Genomic DNA, 18,643 nt, shown 5'->3' with positions numbered 1-18,643 from the left:
AACAATATTTCAAGCAGAAAATAATAAATGTAAACCTTATGCAAACAATAACAAATCATATTATCCATGAGAGATGTTTTTCCATGGTACATTTATCTGACAAAATGAGAGTGACATGTACAACCAGAAATTATTATTCAGTATAGCTGCTGCCAAGAGCATGACAGGGGAAAACTTACATGATAATACGGTCCAAACATATTATTATTATTATTTGCAGTATCATCCTCCCACAAGTACTTGCTCTGCATATGACTCGTGAATGAATAAGGTGGATAGTACACTGTAAAATTAGAGTGGCATGTGGCACTTACAACCAGGAAAATATTTATTCCATATGACAATCGCTAAGGGCGTGCCCAGGAAAAACTCATCTGATAACATTGTCCAAACCTCTTAAACGGCAACTTCAAAAGAGATGCATTGATACCTTTGAGATCAATCTAGCTTGACATTGGAGTAAAGAAGGGTGTCCCTTGTAAGTGGCATATTGAGTAGCAAGTAAACCTGTACGACAAAGCCACACCATCAGAATGCAGATTTTACATAAAACAACAGACTTTGTCACTGGATGTTGGGTGAGGAGGGGTGCCATTTCTATTTGATGATGTAGGCATGAATACTGATCTAAGCACTATTGCCATAATTACCCACTTGTATGGGAGCAGTAGACACAAAACATAGAGAGAGTTGTAAGAATATAGTCTAGAGGACTCGACCTTCATTCAATAACCTCATAGTAGTAGGGAACACCCTACATCAAATATCAGTTTCACTGAACATGATTTATGATGTCTTAGATGCTCCGAAGTGAAAGACTGAAAAACAAACAGAAATTTTACATCTACCAATTTGACAAGATTTGGATTAGGTCAATTATCTTGATCATTAACTATAGTAGTTTATAACAGTTTTGTAAATGAATGTTTTTTTATGGCATTCTTTTCGTGTTAGTTCAACAAATATACAAAACATGAATTTTGATGTGACAGATATGTATTAATATCAAGTACTTATCATGTAAAGATGCATGCTTATATAAATATGGTTGCTAGAAAAGGATAGCTCCCTAATACTTGCAGAAAACCTATTTGTTTTTCGTAATGTGTATTTATGTATGCATGAACCACATAATGCAGTGAGAACTACGAATTTCATAAATGTATATAACTGATTCTCCTCACCCCAATGAGAGTTGATATAAGAAGGATAACTCCAGTTATCCAAGCCAAACTCCGCCTAACCAGCAGCACCTCCGAGTCAGATGAAGTAGATGAGCTCTCTTCTTCTAACAATCTTGAAATTTGTGCTGTATATGTCACATCTACCAACATTCCTGACTCTGAAGAAGGCTCATTGGTTAATATGACAACTCCAACAATCTTCCCTGTAAGATTAAAACAAAAACATCAAGAACACTCACAAAAATTAATCAAGAATGAAGTAAAACAATTCAACAATTAGACCAATTAGATTTAGTTATTAGTTTTCTTATATTGTTGCTAGGTAACTAAATATTTAGCCTTGCAATGAAAATTTTAAACTATAATAAGAGGAGTAAGAAAAAACCATAAGAAAACTTGCACAAATTAAATACTAGTTTCAGTCACTAATATATATCCTAGAAATGAAAACCCAAAACCATTTTTAATGCTGCAGATATGAAAAACCAATATCATTGTGAACATTCATATCATCTTTTCTCGTCTTCATATTTTCATATATAAAAACCTTTCCATTAAAAACTGCTTAATCTTAAACTATTGTAAAGCTTTATTTGGAGCTACTTCTTTTCTATTTCCATTCAGTATTTAGTAACACAATGAAAGAGAAGTAAGCTTCACACAATAGTAAAATTTGGAACATGGCATTTTCTCTGCATTTTTGGAAATCAAATATAGAATTAGGCCATCATAACAAACACTGCCGTGCAACTGGCATGAGACGACAAAAAGCAAAATGCATGAGCCCATAAGGTTTGGTTCCATACCTGCACCGCTTACATGTGCCCTAGGTTTAAAGTTTTGGTATGAAATCCATACCAATCCTTGGGAAGACCAGGATGGTACTAGTGGTTGGCATACCAACACAATGTATGCTCTCGTGCCGACTGATATGGGTTTGACTAGGGGGGAGGAAGAAGAAGAGAGAGTAGAAACAGGCGGAAGAGGTTACGATGTCTACCGGGGAAAGGAAGTGATGGTGGCAAAGTGGAGGAGATGACGACGACAATGATGATTTGGCGATAGTGTCAGTTGGGAAGAGGCAGAGAAGGGAAAGAGCAAGGAAGAGAAAAGTCGGGGAGATTGAGAGACAAATTGGTGGGGGTGGGGGGAGAGGAGAGACAGAGGAAAAAGAGATTGATAACTGTCATAGATAAAACAAAAAGATACCAAAAAGAATGATAAGCCTTTGGTACCAGTCTTTTTACCACCCAACAGCATATCCCTGATTAAACTGGGCAAAATCACCCAGTTAGCATGCTGATCTCCTATCGAACCGGTAGAAACCAAATCATATTGGGTGATACAGTCAGTTTTGGAATCCCAAATAATTTGGTTGCTGTGACCTTGGATGTGCTAGAAGGGGCAGTTATGACTGACATTCATGATAAGATCAGACAAGGTAAACATAAAAATTAAATAAGTTCAAAACGAATATAATACTCAGAAAAAACAGAAGATATTTGGCAATTTAATAGCTCAGAGAAAACTAGCACAAGCAATGAGAAAAAGAAAAAATAACAAACATTTTCACATGTTCAGAACATGCATGAGAAGTTTATTTGTGTAAACCATCAAAAGGTAGAAAAACATTAAAATTAGTAACAATATATAACAAAGATAACAAACAACATGCAATAACAGGATGACAATAAAAAAGTTATAAATAATTTAGAGTGAATTAATTTATATATATAATTCTAAAATTCAATTAAAGATTCCACACTGATTGTTGAAATATTCATCTGAAAATGGACAATAATCATATGTCAAAAATTTTGAATATCTTATCACATACTTACTAGTGTCATGTAGATCAGTTAAAAATATTATACAATTGAGATGCAATATAAGGCCAATGTCATGATGATCAGATATGTTGGCCCCATATTTCATATTTAAGCAGACTCTGGCAGGAAGCTTAGGCTTATCCAGGAAGAGTCAAAAGCCATTACTAGCTCATAATTGTGCTAGCACTTGAACCAATTTTCAAAATACATTTGTAACCCCATTTAACAGAAAGGTGTCCAATAAATCCTCTAGTCACCATTACAGAGAAATTAAACCAGGTATTTTAGTCATCTTTCAGTTAAATTCATGAATTGCTACCTCCCAGAAAGTTGCAAGACATATGTTAATTCTTTATTACATTGACAAGAAGATAAAAATAAGGCACAAAAGTAATTTGATTAGGCTAGGAAACAATCACCACTAACCTCTGTAAGATACTTGTAACATATCAGACAACTTCAGAAGTATGGTCTGAAGCAGCTCTGCCCCCTGATGAGAAATGTCCCCCCAACCATATTCCGCTATAAGAGCCTGTATTATTATCATGAAGTTACTCAAGAATACATATATATAAAACAAAACAATCAGTGACTACGGTTACAAGTTTCATAGAACTCTGATATAGTTATGGCCAATGATGGAACCAAGCATTTCTTACTGAGTGGAATAAGTAAAAAGAGTAGTGATGCTGCTAGATTATATAATACACCATTATATTTTAACATTTTGTGCTAAAAATTAAAGATATCTAGGAACAACTAACCGTAGCTTAACAAAAAGCAGGAATATCATAAAATTAATTATTTTAAACCATTTTTTTTTTACAAACTCTCTTGAAACATTAAGGAAACACCTATGTTACAGTATATCTAATTACAAAAGGCTTTACATAAGTTCGAGGAAACCAACACAAACTTACCTCAGCACACTTTAAAAGATGCTTATGTAGTCATTTATTGGGAAACAAATCCTACTACTCATATGACATCATAATTCTTAAAAGTATCATTCAAAGACATGTTTTAGGATCACAGGGAAGTCCCAGAAGAAACAAAAAACTAGTTAGTTTCCCCGGACTCGCTAAGGTCATAAGAAATAATTGTCTGGAAATCTGAAATAAATACATCAATAATGGAATTCAAATTTCCGAGACAAATTCCTAATATCAAGCAAAACAGCAGAAAATGAATGCCATGCTAAACTTCTGTTAGGAAATGTTGAAGTAATTTAGGTGCAACTCCATAACCATAATTTCAACGAACAGTGCATATCACCATATGCCCGGATCTTTGCGTTGGACTGATACATGGAGGATTCTCAAATGAATGTCATGGCTTCTCGACTATCTTTCCAAAAAGTGTAGTCTTCTATGCCAAGCAATAGGTCAAATAGTTACAGTACATTTGCCTCCCTTATTAAATGCACAAGTACATGATGTGAGCACATTGTGTATGTAAATATAGCTCACAGCCAAACAGAATTGCATTAACTGAAGAAAATACTTGGAAAATATTTCTAAAGAGTGTAATATTTTATGTCAAGCAATAAGTCAAATAGTTACAGTACATTTGCCTCTATTATATAATTGCACAAGCATAAGACATGAGAGCATCATGTATGTAAATATAGCTCAGCTAAACATAATCTCATTAGCTGAAGAAAATACTTTGTTATCATGTAAATTTGCAGGCAATGAGCTTCTTTTGTAATAACTCACCAACAAGAAACAATCAGAACACTTGAAACAGTCACCAAGATGAGTATTGCTCAGGATAAGAAATTATAGAGAGACAATAAAAAAATCACCTCAATGCCTGTGAAACGGCCTGTCATAATTTCTGAAAGTTTAATGTTACTTTCTGACAAGTCTTCATGAAACTCCACTGTCTTTTTAACATTTCTAATCAAAGAAACAATACCAGATGCAAATTGAAGGTCCGCTTTCTGCAAAGCATGTGCACAACAATTGTCAAGTATCAAGAAGGAACATACTTATATGTGAAAGAAAAACAGATGCCAACATAAGTGCATGTGCCATTAAATAGATGGAACAGATAATGCTTGAAACTACCTATCATTTAAAGCCATTCTCTCACTAAAAAACTTCACTCACAGGGATGGCATATTTATGAGTTAGCAACGGATACTTGAGTGGATTATTACATACCAAGCATCTTGTAACTTTCAGTTCTCTGTGGCCCTAACACAAACCAAGCTTCTTGATAACAGGTTTCTTTCTGAATACTATTAGGTCTGAGGACTTTTACTAACTTGTACAAGGCATGTGACCAACAACTGCTGCAGAAAAGCAAGCCAGGATTTAAGGAAAAGGCAAGCATAAAACTTCCAACTCTACCTTTGCTAATGCATGATATTATGTTGACAAGTTGTAAGGTACAGAGCTTTAAATTTATTTATGAAACATTCCCATTGTTCCAAACCAAGTCTATTTGTTTTCATGTCTCCATTGAAAAAACTGGTTATTTGATATGTTTGATTCCATTCTAAACCCATTCTTAAGTTGCTACTCAGACAGATACCAGTTACGTAACCATCTAGAATGTGAGGTTAGAAATATAGCCAATAACTAACCGTTCAGCTAACTTCAGAAAGAAAGAAAATTTTCCAAAATGATTCTTTTGTATTGATGTTTTGTCAGAATGATTATCACTTTTGTCAGAATGCTTTCTTTAATTGAGAAGTAAGAGATAAATTTTAACTTCTTATATTCCCCAAAGTCCTGCCCATGCGAGAAATTCGCTCTGCCCTGCTTACAACAACAACAACGACAACCAAGCCATAAAGTAGAATTTACATTCGGCTCTCCCCTGCATAAAATGCACTAATCCAGAGTTTGACTAATCTTGCTTTCAGTAGTAATAAGTTGATTCATTCAGACAAATTTAGATAGTGACTAAGCCAAATAATATGATATGAATTATCCAATACGTCTGTAACTGAAAAAGTTAAACTCTAACCAATGCAAAAAATATTTCAGCAAAAAATATTAAATTTTGGATTATATGAAAATTTCCCTAGGGGATGATAGGCATGCAATCCTTACAACCATGCATAAACAAACATATGTCTGCACCAATAGATATATGGACTAATATTGAACAGGGCAAGTAGGGCTGTTAATGATCCTTAGCCAGATCAGACCCATTAAGTCAGCCTGTAAGAAAGCTGGACCCCGGGTGACTTCTAATGAGTAAAGGGAATTAAGATGATGACTAGGTCACACTTCTCAGTAAGGGACGTGTCGAAGAGGACAAGGAGTTGATTGAATTAAGGACCAGCAAACAAATGCTGTCAAGCTAGGTGACAGAAAGGTACAACCAACTCTCCTAGAGGCATAGTCAGTCAAGTCAGGCCATGCAAAGGCTAAATCATGTGCTTCAATAAGGCCACCTTCACCCTCCACCCTTCCAACCTCTTGGCTTTTGCAAACAAGCTTTCATGAGAAAGTGGCTCTAAATGGTGCCTCTTCTGCCTCCATCATCAAACTTGTACAGGGGAAGGGCAGGAAAAATATCAGCATAATCACTGGAGTCAAACCAAAAAAAAAACAGAGAGATCCAACAGAGTGATGAAGGTGAGGAAGAGGAGTTGAGAAAGAAGATGAAAAAGAAGAGAGATGAGGTAATGACTTCTATCAATGTGTGATAGCAGCTTTGAGGGCCTGCTGTAGTAGGAGATGGGGCTAATGGGAGTGCAATGGACCTAACCCACAACAGCCTATGGAGGGGGTGATAAAAGCCACCGCACAGTACTTATTGATGAACTTATTTGTACAAACATAGGACCTGAGCCAAGCAGGGTCATGCTTGAGTCAAGTTGAACAAAGCTAAGCTGGATGCTTGAGGATTGGCTTAGGTCAGGTTCAACCCATTATTAGCCCTATGCGCACTTGGCTAGCATTCAAATATGTGAAATATGTGGTACTGGAAAATATTTTGGAATCCTATCATGGTAGATGACTTCTACATGATACCACTAAACAAAAATCTCGAGTTTTTTTGAAAAGAAGTGCATAACCAAAACATTCAATTATAAATTAACACTACTTTTTGGTTTCCAAAGCAATATATATCCTGCTAAAACGAACAGCATGGTAACGCTGGAGGATGCTGGTGAGAGCTGAACCTTTACAACATGCAGATTCAAAGTGCTACCAGTGGCTAATGGAACAGTCAGTTTCCCATCTTGTGATTTTATGGTGCCAACATATGATCCTCCCATCCAATTTGCCTGCATAAAAGTGATCTTTCACAGTATGCTAATAAAAGATACTAATATATTCACAGGTGCTAGTAACCTTCAACAGCTAATAAACTGCCAAGCAAAGAACTAAACTTACAAGATCTTTTAGCTCCTTATCAAGACAAGCAGCATCACAATCAAGATCCAAAGGGTCATCCAAGGGAACAACAGAAACTTGATCTTCACCTAAAGAAACTTGTAAATTTAATGTACTGGAACTCATCACTTTTGAAAAGATGTGACACATGAAAGATAAGTCATAAAAGGTGATCATGGTTGTGCATATCTTTAAAGGAGAACTACATCAGACAAAATTCAAACACCTGGAAGTTCTAGTTTTGCCTTGCTTGAACCAGAAATCCTACTGCTGAAAACATTACTGGTTTGGCTTTTTAGATTCTCAGCAGAGAGCAGTGGTTCTGCAAGAAACAGAACTGTATAAGCCTCATCACAAACATTGCTTTGAAGATTCACAAAGACAAATATACTGACGCTCAATTCCACTAATTTCCAGCATGAAAAGAGCATGTGGTCTGTCAAAGGGATTGGGAAGTAGAACCTTATTTAGCTGCCAATGAAACATCACCCAGTGTCAGCCTTGATTAGTGATAGACTGACAGTATATATGATGGGAAAACAGCATAGGAGTAGGAGTTCATCCCTACGCATTGAACTAATTAGGATTTGTCCGCTACCAGTACAACTTATTACTACACTTCCCTAAAAGGGGATAGATCTAAGAGAGAAAATGGTTCCTATGAAGTGTACCTTACATGAAGAATCAGCTGGAAGCGAGGAAGGTGGTGCAAAACCAAGTAAGACTGACATGGTTGCAGCAACTTCAAACGAAGACATTGAGTTCAGCTGTGACAATAAAAAAAGTTCCACAATCATGTCATTTAAGGTATTAGAAGAAATTACAAACAAAGCACAAACTACCCATAATTTTTGAAGTGCTGAAGTATCATATAATGACGAGAGGAAGATCCATCTAGATTTACAAACACGACTAAACATAGTCAAAATAAACTTCACCGTAAACAAATGATCAAGATTCATTACCACGCCAGAAGGTCACATGATAAAAGAAAAGATATTGACATGTTTCATCTAGGTGAAACATATCATAAATACTACTATGAACATTTGCAAGCACAGAACAATTTTTTTTCTTCCTCATTGAATTAAAAATGGAGATAATTATAGAAAATACTAGCACTTAACTAAATGAAACTGCAAGCATTCTGTAAAACAGTTATATTTTAGTCTACTTTGGTTCCTTTAGATCTCAGTTTGGCTTACGGATGTTCAAGTCCTTCATCATCCTAATGTCTTCAAGCACAAAATAAACCACATGATTAAGCTCTATTTTCTCTGAACTAGGATTAGTCAAGTAAACGGATGATATTCTTGATAATAATGCAATTAGAGAAGATAGGTAAACTTTAGCAACAAGAGAGAAATTTTTGTCTATGTTCCTTATACAGAAAAGATAAGGGGATAGAGGGAGGAGGGAAAAATGAACCCACTTTCATATCTTTTTGGTAGATACCTACCTGATGTTCTCATGGCAGCAACAAGGAATAGTTACAGTTTCTTCACATTCAAACATTCTCTGCTGTTAATTTAGGGTATATTTACCTTCAAGAAAGTAGGCCTTGGCAGTGAGAAAGTATAGGAAGTGTAGCACATCCTTGTGTTTAATGAATTGCCAGAGGTACTAAGGAACTCAAGTTGCAACTTTATTTTGACTTCAGCAAGAGGGCTACCAAAGTTGAATTCGTAGCACTCAAAAGTGAGAACAAGAAAAGGTAGTTCATTCATTTGTTTTTTTTTAGCCACTTCCATAGGGAAATGGCTTAAACGTTAAAGTCACCTTCCTGTCTAAGACACTCAATTCTTTTGCAGGTACAATCCTTACCCTCCTCTACCCTCCCGTTCTAATCTCTTTCGGATGCTCCCTTACTAGGTTCCACCAGGCAAGCTCTCCTATGGTCTCATAGATCTTGTCAACAAGCTGACAAACCCAATGACAGAAATGAATATCATGCTGTCCACTACTGTTTGCGGTTGGCCCTCCATGGCCTCTTCTGTGGAAGGTAAAGAAGTAGATATTGATTTCTTCTTCTATTTTTTTCTTCCTTTTGCCCAATTTCCAGATATCTTGTCACCTTGTACTAGAATTCTTAAAAGCTTTTAGTCTGTAGTTAACATTAATTAATGTAAATTTCTTTTATCAAGACATCGGATTAGGTTATTAGTGATGTCATCACTTCTTCGGTAGATAAATGTTTGTGTCAGCTGACTCAAGTTTTTTATCTGAAACCTAAGCAATTTCTATTTTTTCTGCATATTCATTATCTGTATGAATGTAACACTTCATTTTTTTGTTCTCTAGAACAACATTTGTTTGTTGCGAGAACCAATTTTACATGATCTACATGATGCAATTTTGTCTACTACAAGTATTAGGATTCTAAAGCAAGTTCTCAATAAATTCTACCAACTAAACAATGGATGTCTAATTTCACTTCCTGCAATTCTCAAGACTTGGCTTCTACCACTTATAGCTAAACATGCCTTAAAACTAACGTTACAAATCAATAATTACCAACAAGTATTATCATAGACATCTCAATCTAGTAACTAAGTCCATGAAACCGAAAAACTCCAGACTCATACATAGAAGCCATGGTATCATAGATTGCTTGTTCCAATTGCTCCTTGAACAATATAAGCCCATATTTTTTAGTAGGGATACAGAAAATCTTGTAACTAGGAAATTATGTGGGTGAGCAATCGTAACTGCAAGCTTTAAAACTTTGGTTCATTAACACAAGGCAGGAGAAAAAATAATTAATTACATCTGTGATAACTGACCAGTTATGTCTAACATTGTGCAAAAGGGCCCAGTTTAGCTTCATGATATTTTGTTGTGGATATAGGGTATATAGTCTCGAGAGTATATGCTGCTAAAGTAAAGACTTAAGGAGTGGGTGAAGATTCACCAGTTAATTCAAGATAACCGCAGCTAAGGAACAACAAATTCCTCAACTGATGCCATCTGATTTCAAACGAGATCAGCTACCAATTCATTTCCAGACGAGGGACTTCTAACAGGTTGTTATTTGCACAATGGCTGGTCACCAACACAAATGTCTTGAACCCAGAAGGCTACGAATCAAGATCTGACGAATAAGTCTCGATGTTTAGCAATAGGACCAGAAAAATCCAAACCACGAGCTCAAAAGTTCAAAAAATTACAACGATCTAGAGAAGATGAAGCCATAACCAGCAACACAAGATCAAGATTACCTTCCCTGCTGCATCTTGTGGATGTTTCCTGATATATCTCTGGGACGATCCATCGAGGAAGACGACCAATCCGCTACTCTCTCCCTGCGTAACCAAACACACAGACCATTTCGCGATGCTACCACAATGTCAACAATTACTCGAGCAAGTACGACCAAACCCATGGAAAAAGATCGGAGATTTGAAAGAGGAGGAGGGAAACGCATACCCTAGCTTGCAGGCAGAGGGATGCCGCTACGATCAAGAGGCTCAGATTGACAACAAGGCGAGCATCCATGGCCAAGACACGGGAAAGGGGAGAGAAATTAGGGTTTAGATTCGTGGGCTATAGAAGAAGAAGACAGATCCCCAAGCCGAAGGAAGAAATAAGGGGTGGGAAGCGGCCGGGGAGAGACTCCCGACAAATAATAATAATAATACATCATTATTATTATTATTATTATTGCATTTTTAAGTATATATATTTTAGATGGCCTATTTCCATAGCACATGTATTCCTCTAAATATTAAAATCCTCCATTACACCTGATAATTTGAATTAATTGGTCTCAGTCATTATTGATATTAATTTATTTGAATTAAAATATATTTTGAATATTTTTAAATAATTTTAAATTCTTCAATGGTCCTAATAAAACTTAAAGTCTCCATAAGCTTGTATTAGTGTAAATATATATAATTAATTGCCATTATTATCATCATCATCGACCTCTATGGGATTGAGTTAGAAGCCCTGCACTGCATCCAAATTAGAACCTTTTCAAATTTATAATTTGATTTGATTATTTGTTTCTGATCATCAACTTGTTTGCAACATGATGATTGATAATTTTTTAGATTGGTTGTGCTTTCTAAAAATTGAATTTTGATCTTGATATTTTGGTGACAAACATCATCAGTGCATATCAGGGATCATTGAAATTAATCCAGTTTAGGTCAACTTATAACAATTGATGAATTTTAAATTTAATTATGCTTTCTACAAAATAAATTTTGATCTGATAATTTGATGGCAAACATATTTTAGTTAGCAAAGACATAAGGATCGATCATGATGTGAACATAATAATGCTCACAACATCTCAACCATGAATAGAACAAGTTGATCAACACAGGATGTATTCTCAAAGACATGGAGGAATCTCACATGAAAAGCATGATGTGATCTGAGAGGTATATAATATTTGATGACTCATTGAGTTATCGGTTTGAACTTTGTGAGTTGGACGGTGTTTATTGTGTGTGTGTATATGAGTCATCTTATAACTCATATTATTTGCAAGGAATATATATTATTTTTATGAGTGATCTAAAGCATATAGTAGAAACTTTCAACTATTCACGAATGACTTAAAAGGGCTTAATCATTATGTTACATAGATAATATTGTTATTGTTTATTTAGATCTTAAAATTATAATTATTTATAATCTGAGATTTGACATATAAGTTTCAATCAATCTATCAGAAAACGCGCTGAGGTATCAGTTAGATGTGGCACATCAACATAACTTATAAAGATCATAACCTATTATGATTGACAAGGGTGATAAGATGAATATATTTCTAGTCTACAATATTTTTTATTTTAAATTCTTAAAAGTTATTTAAAATTTTATAATTTATTAGATTTTTTAACGTTAGATCGTGGAGAAACTTTATTAGGTATGCGACGTAAGTTTTACATAAATTATCTAAATGAAAATTAAACCATCAAACTTTTGTTAAAAATAAGATAATTTTATTGTTAACCAAGTCTTTGTAGTGTTATGAACTTAGATAAAATCAACTAAATTCATAACATATGATATCAGAGTAAATTAAATATATTTAAAATTATTGAGCATACAAATGTAAAGGATTTAGTGGAGCTACATTGAGGACAGTCAATACACGTGACCATAGAGAGAAACAAGTATTAGGAAGTAGGAAAAGAAGTTGCTCAGACAAACAAGTATTTGAGATTAATATTCAAAGAAATAACAAACTCATTACACGAGAGGCATCACGAGGACAAGCGCGTTGGGAAGAATGTATAATGCACAAAAATTGAGATGGCTGAGTTCAAAATACTACTCGATGTTGACAATCAAATTTGACGGTGCTCAAGGCAAGTGGGGGCACTTGGTGAAGGATGAGAGTGTGCAAAGAAGGATCGATTGTTTAATTATTGAAAGAGTTATGCGATGCTCGTAAAAGTAAGGGGAATTGCTAACTCAAATAATTCGATATCGATTTGTATATGGACGTTGGATTGTTTATAGCCATTCCAATGCGATCAAAACTCAGTGCTATGGAGCATAAAAACTTTCTCCTTAGCATAAGAAAGATGTCATAGGAGGTTGATATATATAACAAGTTTAGCATGTTGCTATGTCTTGAGGAGTAGACTAAGGGTTGTATTGGTGAAGAATCATAATTTAACATGTGTGTTCAGAGTGGTGGAATAGTGTATAATTTATTTAGTAAGGTGAAGTAGTCCAAGGGGATTGTGGTCTCTAAAACTTTTAAAAGGAATGATACAAAGAGAAAAGTTGTTCCAAAAAAATATATATCTAAGAGGAATAAGTCTTGATCTCTAGAGGGAGAATCATATGTAATTGGCCATATATCTCGAGAGGGTATCACAAGATGATAGATCCATAAAACTCAATAGACTAAGTGAGCAAAGATGAGTCATCACATGATCTCGCATAAGATAATGCATTGGTGGATGCAATGCGAGATTAAGTTGGGAGGCGACCCTAGGCAACACTAAATGAAGATATATTTAGAATTGATATAGAGATCAGATTTAAAGGAGGGCTGACCTATGATATGGTAAGTACAAGAACCACCATCAACTTAATGCAAACTAATGAGCAAAATAACTTAGGCAAAACTTAGTAAAGTACCCAAGTTGCATGAAGGGAGTCGACATAGAAGATAAAACATAGAGCAGAAACATGAAGTTTTCTTTGGACAGAGGTCGAGGACATGAATTCATTTTATGAGTTCTTCATTTTAATGGAGTGGACTCATCTTGCATGGTATAAAAGTCAAAGGGAGTTTTGAGGCACTTGTATTTTATCTCAATGAAGCAATTGATAGAGAGATTAAAGTAACTCAACTTGTAGTGATGAAGTTAGGGTTAGAAGGTCTTGGTACGAGGCAAGTCGGTACGGAGGCATGTACTCTTAAAGAATATACATAGTGCTGTCAATCGAGTGTCGTAAAAGAAGTTGTGTAGTGGAGATTATGCTAGGGGCATAGGCTTAAGATCTAGACAATGGCTCACTAATTTTAGCAAAGTTAGTGGACTAAGAGTTGTTGGGTGATAGATTATCCTAGAGCTATGCTTCATCCATGTGTGATCCGAGAGCGGGTGGATGAAGGCTGATTACTAAAGGAACGAATACAATTAGAGGTGGCGAAGGCCTTGTGATGTGTTGATAGATATCACGCATTGAGATATCGTAGTTCAAGTTCATCCCAGAAAGATGAGAATGTAATGAAGATATTACCAAGAGGCGATATGGTATAGCAAATCATGATGAAACAGTTCAAGGCAATGGATTCAAAGAGTGACTTGATTATACAAAGGTATGATCGAAAGCTATTATGAGCTCTACTTCAGTGAGCAACACGATGATAAGAAGGGCTATGAATTCAAAGAGTGAATATTATGGTACCACAAAAGTAAGTTTTCCATACATGTATTGAATTTTGTATCAAATGATAACTTTAATCAGCAACATATGAGGCTATGTACCACCAAGAGAGATTTCGAGTACAAGTACCAATGAGTCCCACTAGGGGGGGGCTATTTGATCATATAGAGGTATAATCAGAGCGGTTGGAGATTTAAACTACTTTAGAGCTTATATTCGCTTGATAGAGCTCGATAAATTGGAGGACAAGGTCGAATGAGCGAATGTTGCTACCAAGAATGCAAAGGAAAATAAAATCGGTGTAAGCCCTATAAAATAATGGTGAAGAATGGTATGAGAGTTGCACTTTATCTTTTTATTGACCAAAGAGAACTACTTGGAGGTGTTGAAGCAAGTGATCGAAAGGGGTGACCACATAAGTGTCTTTCCATCGACCAGTCCTCTTATTTATTTAGTAGAGGAGCTATGCACATATTTAAAGACCCCTAAAAGAAAAATTAGTAAAAAACAATAATTGTCAAATCCTCATCGATGGTGATCGATTCTATTAAGAATAGATTGCTTGTTTTATTTTTTTAATAAAATATCAATCGAAAACTGAAATAATACGAACCTATTTAGAGATAACAACTAAGTAGAAGATGAATCGATGAGCAAATTTTGTGTAGGAAAGACCTCAAAAACTTTAAAGTCTATAAGGTAGTGCTCATTAAAGCTCCAACAAACATCCATTAATTCAAGAATACGAGATGTTTGAGAGACTAATGTATAACAAGGAAGGTCTTTTTCTTCTTCTAAGAGATCCGTAGGAATTAACAAAGATCAATTCAACTCGATCGACCCCACACCAAAGTCAAAGTCATTGGCGAGTTGAAGTAGTATTGGTGGATCAAAATTCAACTACTAAACAATAGTAGTAGAGAGTAGTTGGGAGCTAAGAGGTGCATTACTGAAGAAGAAGATTAAAGATTCATCAAGGGTGAGGAGATGTAGCGTTTGTTAAGGCTTCGGCGAGGATGTCGAAGGAATAAGTGAGAGAGAATGCCATAGACAAATATGTACGAAGAGTGTTTGATGTAATATTTATGTATGTTCATATCTTTTAATATATAGTAGGATTGATAGCCTTATTTTGATTGGCATTTGAGGTCATTTGAGTCCTATAAACATAGGTTATGTGTCTTCACTCTATAGAAGCAAAACTATCTAAAAATAAACTATTTAGATAGTCATTTTGGAGGTTTTCTAGCTCCACAAAGTGGTATAGAGTATCAACCAACATAATATCCTAGAGCTACCTAGGTGGCATATGGCTGGATAATTCTTTGAAGTAGTGTTTAGGGCTGATTTATTGTTTTATTTCATAGTAGTATTATGCGAGCACTTTGTGGAACTTTTGATCATGATGGATTATTTTAGATTCTTTATTGTGTGACCGTTTAAATATTGTAAAGTTGGTGTTTGTAATTTGCATTATCTATCAAGTGTTTCCTAAAATGTCTACTTGTAAGACCTCACGTTAAATAATGCTTTGTCTAACCTATTTTCTCTTTTATAGGTCCTTAAGGGACCGTAATAGATTTCGAAAAGATTGGGCCTTTATAAATAGATACAAGAGTATTGCACGAATCAATTAAGTACGTGACAATTGGATCGAATAGAGACTTCTTAAATAATAATCTTTCCTAGTAGGTGGGCTCTTATAGGATCTTACATAATATAGTTCATTTTGTAATGGGCTTCTCTATAACTCTAAACATAATATAATAATTTAAACCAATTAGGTTGGATTAGTTTTATTTGTCTTAATTTGATAACCAAAATTGATATTAGTGTTATTACTAAACGTCAAAATTGTCATGGATTCAATAAGATAAAAGAATTGTTGAAAGACTTTGCAAGAGGATGACAGTACTCCTGAAATGCATCTTTCCCTTCACAAGTTAGATTGATTGAGAGTTATACTTAGATATATCACATGTGACATCTTGAGAATACTGCTCTACTTGACTCATATATGAACAGTGGTGTTACAGCTCATGCTGGATCTGTAACCTGAGGGAGGTTGATGCCCATATAGTGAGTGACATAGGTTGATGATCTCTGCATCCATTTGCTGAAATGAGCCATCTTTGGTGGATGCCCAAACTTGCCTTCCCTTATATTCAATTCAGTCTTGTGTTGTGTGTTTGCACATTTGACTTTCTTTCAGTCATTGATGGACATTCTAATATACTGATCAGTATTTTTCAGTTCGATAGATGAAATCATTAAAATTTGATGAAAAACAGTTGCCAATGCTTTTATTCCCCTCTCTTCTTTTCTTCCTACTCGGATCAATATACTACACCACCGGCATATCATGTATCGATATCAGTTCAACTAAAGACCAGTATGGACTCGAACTAAAATTTAAAACCTTGAGTTAGCGAATATGCACACAAACTCCTACGAGAATGAAGATTTATTATGCTAAGAAAAAGAACTGTTGGCAAACTAATAGAGATTGTCCTCACTTCCAATCAGCAGTCCAACAATGGAAAATATGCAGGCTTGTTGAAAGTACAAACATATATCTAAACACACTCGTTTCCTACGATGTATATGTTGAATGGATTGTCAAAATGCAAGTCCAATTTGAGAGAAAAAGAGGACAATAATGCAATGTCTGAATTAATGGTGAACTCATCTTGCAACGAGAACGAAGATGATGCAACTGAATCAATGGTGAACAAGAAGTGCCTTCCATCACTTGTTTTGGTGTTACCAATCAACTCGAAAACTCACAAAGAAGATTGGAGTCTTAACGATTAATCAATATTTCTACCTAAGATTCGATTAGTATCATTCCTCATGCGAGCATGACCATAAAGAGATAGCTAATTAATCGGGTAAAAATAAAATAAAACTAATTAATATAATTAAAAATAGTAAAATAGGAATATTTTATTTTATATAATTATTAATGCTATTTTAGGACTCTATTATGAAGCCTAAAATTTCTTTAATTTTTTTTAAAGAGGCATAAAAATCATCAAAAATTAATTTTTTAAAAAAAGAAGAAGTTTTAAGTTTTTTCCCTCAAAAATCTCCAACATTTAGACGATAGATTAAGATCACAAGTCGCCATTATTGTGGTTAAGCTCTTACATCAACATCTAACCATATGTGAGCATCTTAGGATGGAGATGTCCTTTCAAAGACCCGATCACAGTACCGAAAAATTAGATTGATACGTGGCTTAATTACCACTCTACTTTCTATTACGATCATGTGGTGTTTAATGGCTCGCGTGGAGATCTTTTGGGGGTCGATTCTAGAATTAGTGTAAGGTATGCAATCAACGTCGTCCTTTGTTAGTTGATAGGAAACGGATGCAATTATAGTTATGGGTCAAGTCCTTGCTCATCTCTCCTTTAAAATGACATAACAATAAGAGTAGACTTGTCAATTACACTTTTCTTTAAGAGAGGCCACATATATATAAAAAAAAAGGTACTCTCATCACATTGAAAAATTTGGAGGTGAAGTACAAGGAAAAAAAAAAGTACATGCAAGGTTTGTAATATGCTTATTTCGATTCGGTATTTATCGGACCGACAACCTATCAGTACATAAACTAAGATAAATCGAATGGTAAAAATATTTTCTTTATAATTTTTTCAAAGCTTATATATAGTGTTACCAAAGATACGATGACAGTCTAATTTTTTATTAGTATACTATTGATACACAAAATTATGAATCCCCTAAGTGTATATATATATATATATATATATATATATATATATATATATATATATATATATATATATATTCAAATAGTTTTATCTATTATATCATATATATATATATGTATAATAAACATATAAAATTATTCATAAACATTTTAATTCCATTCACATCGAAGTAGGGCAGAGAAAAATAATAATGTGATGATTTTAGATAGGTTAGAAAAGATGTTATTTCTTAACGAGGGTTGAAGAAGAGAAACATCACTAGTGGTGTAAGATATCCTTGTACAATCTCATGATTGATGTTATAAGATCTGATGTCCATATATAACATAAAAGATTGACCTTAAAATCAATGTGTAAATCTAAAACCTTTAGTTCATGTGCTGAAATCCAAAAGGAAACACAGAAGTGATGCCTTAAAAGTGCAATACTATGTTACAAGAAATTACATCAACTTCGACATAGGACAGGTTGTGACTTGACTTGTAAAGCTGAGGTAGAAGCTTCACCTAATTAGTCGAGGAGGCGTTCGACAACGTTGATGGTAGGTTTTCTTCGACCTCGAATCCTGAGGTTGGATTTCGAAAGCCACACTTGTCTACACTTCATCACTTTTCAAGTTCGTCCCCAATAATTGATTGGATCAATGTTTTATGTATAGAAAT

General features: G+C 34.7%; 1 protein-coding gene across 1 annotated transcript; it reads right to left on the bottom strand.

Moving 5' to 3' along the window:
• Window positions 1–180: 180 nt before the first annotated feature.
• LOC135646877 (uncharacterized) lies at window positions 181–10,979 on the bottom strand. The gene is made up of 11 exons (XM_065165665.1): window positions 10,801–10,979; window positions 10,593–10,676; window positions 8,046–8,141; window positions 7,770–7,845; window positions 7,601–7,696; window positions 7,375–7,463; window positions 7,161–7,265; window positions 4,821–4,958; window positions 3,440–3,545; window positions 1,185–1,387; window positions 181–507 (listed from the first exon to the last, which is right to left on the bottom strand). The coding sequence occupies exons 1-11, from the start codon at window positions 10,867–10,869 to the stop codon at window positions 439–441; spliced, it is 1,131 nt and encodes a 376-aa protein (XP_065021737.1). The 5' UTR covers window positions 10,870–10,979; the 3' UTR covers window positions 181–438.
• Window positions 10,980–18,643: the final 7,664 nt, after the last annotated feature.

The sequence above is a fragment of the Musa acuminata genome, chromosome BXJ1-4, assembly GCF_036884655.1.
Source record: "Musa acuminata AAA Group cultivar baxijiao chromosome BXJ1-4, Cavendish_Baxijiao_AAA, whole genome shotgun sequence".
Taxonomy (NCBI): domain Eukaryota; kingdom Viridiplantae; phylum Streptophyta; class Magnoliopsida; order Zingiberales; family Musaceae; genus Musa; species Musa acuminata.
The sequence above is the reverse complement of the archived record's forward strand: the minus strand, read 5'-3'. Positions and strand labels throughout refer to the sequence as shown.

Excerpts from the sequence above, each read along its gene's own strand:
- LOC135646877 (XM_065165665.1), bottom strand. The coding sequence starts at position 10,869 with ATGGATGCTCGCCTTGTTGTCAATCTGAGCCTCTTGATCGTAGCGGCA. Across the intron at positions 7,697-7,769 it reads GGAAATTAGTGGAATTGAGC|AACCACTGCTCTCTGCTGAG; the intron begins GTCAGTATATTT and ends TGTTTCTTGCAG. Across the intron at positions 4,959-7,160 it reads TGAATCTGCATGTTGTAAAG|AAAGCGGACCTTCAATTTGC; the intron begins GTTCAGCTCTCA and ends CATGCTTTGCAG.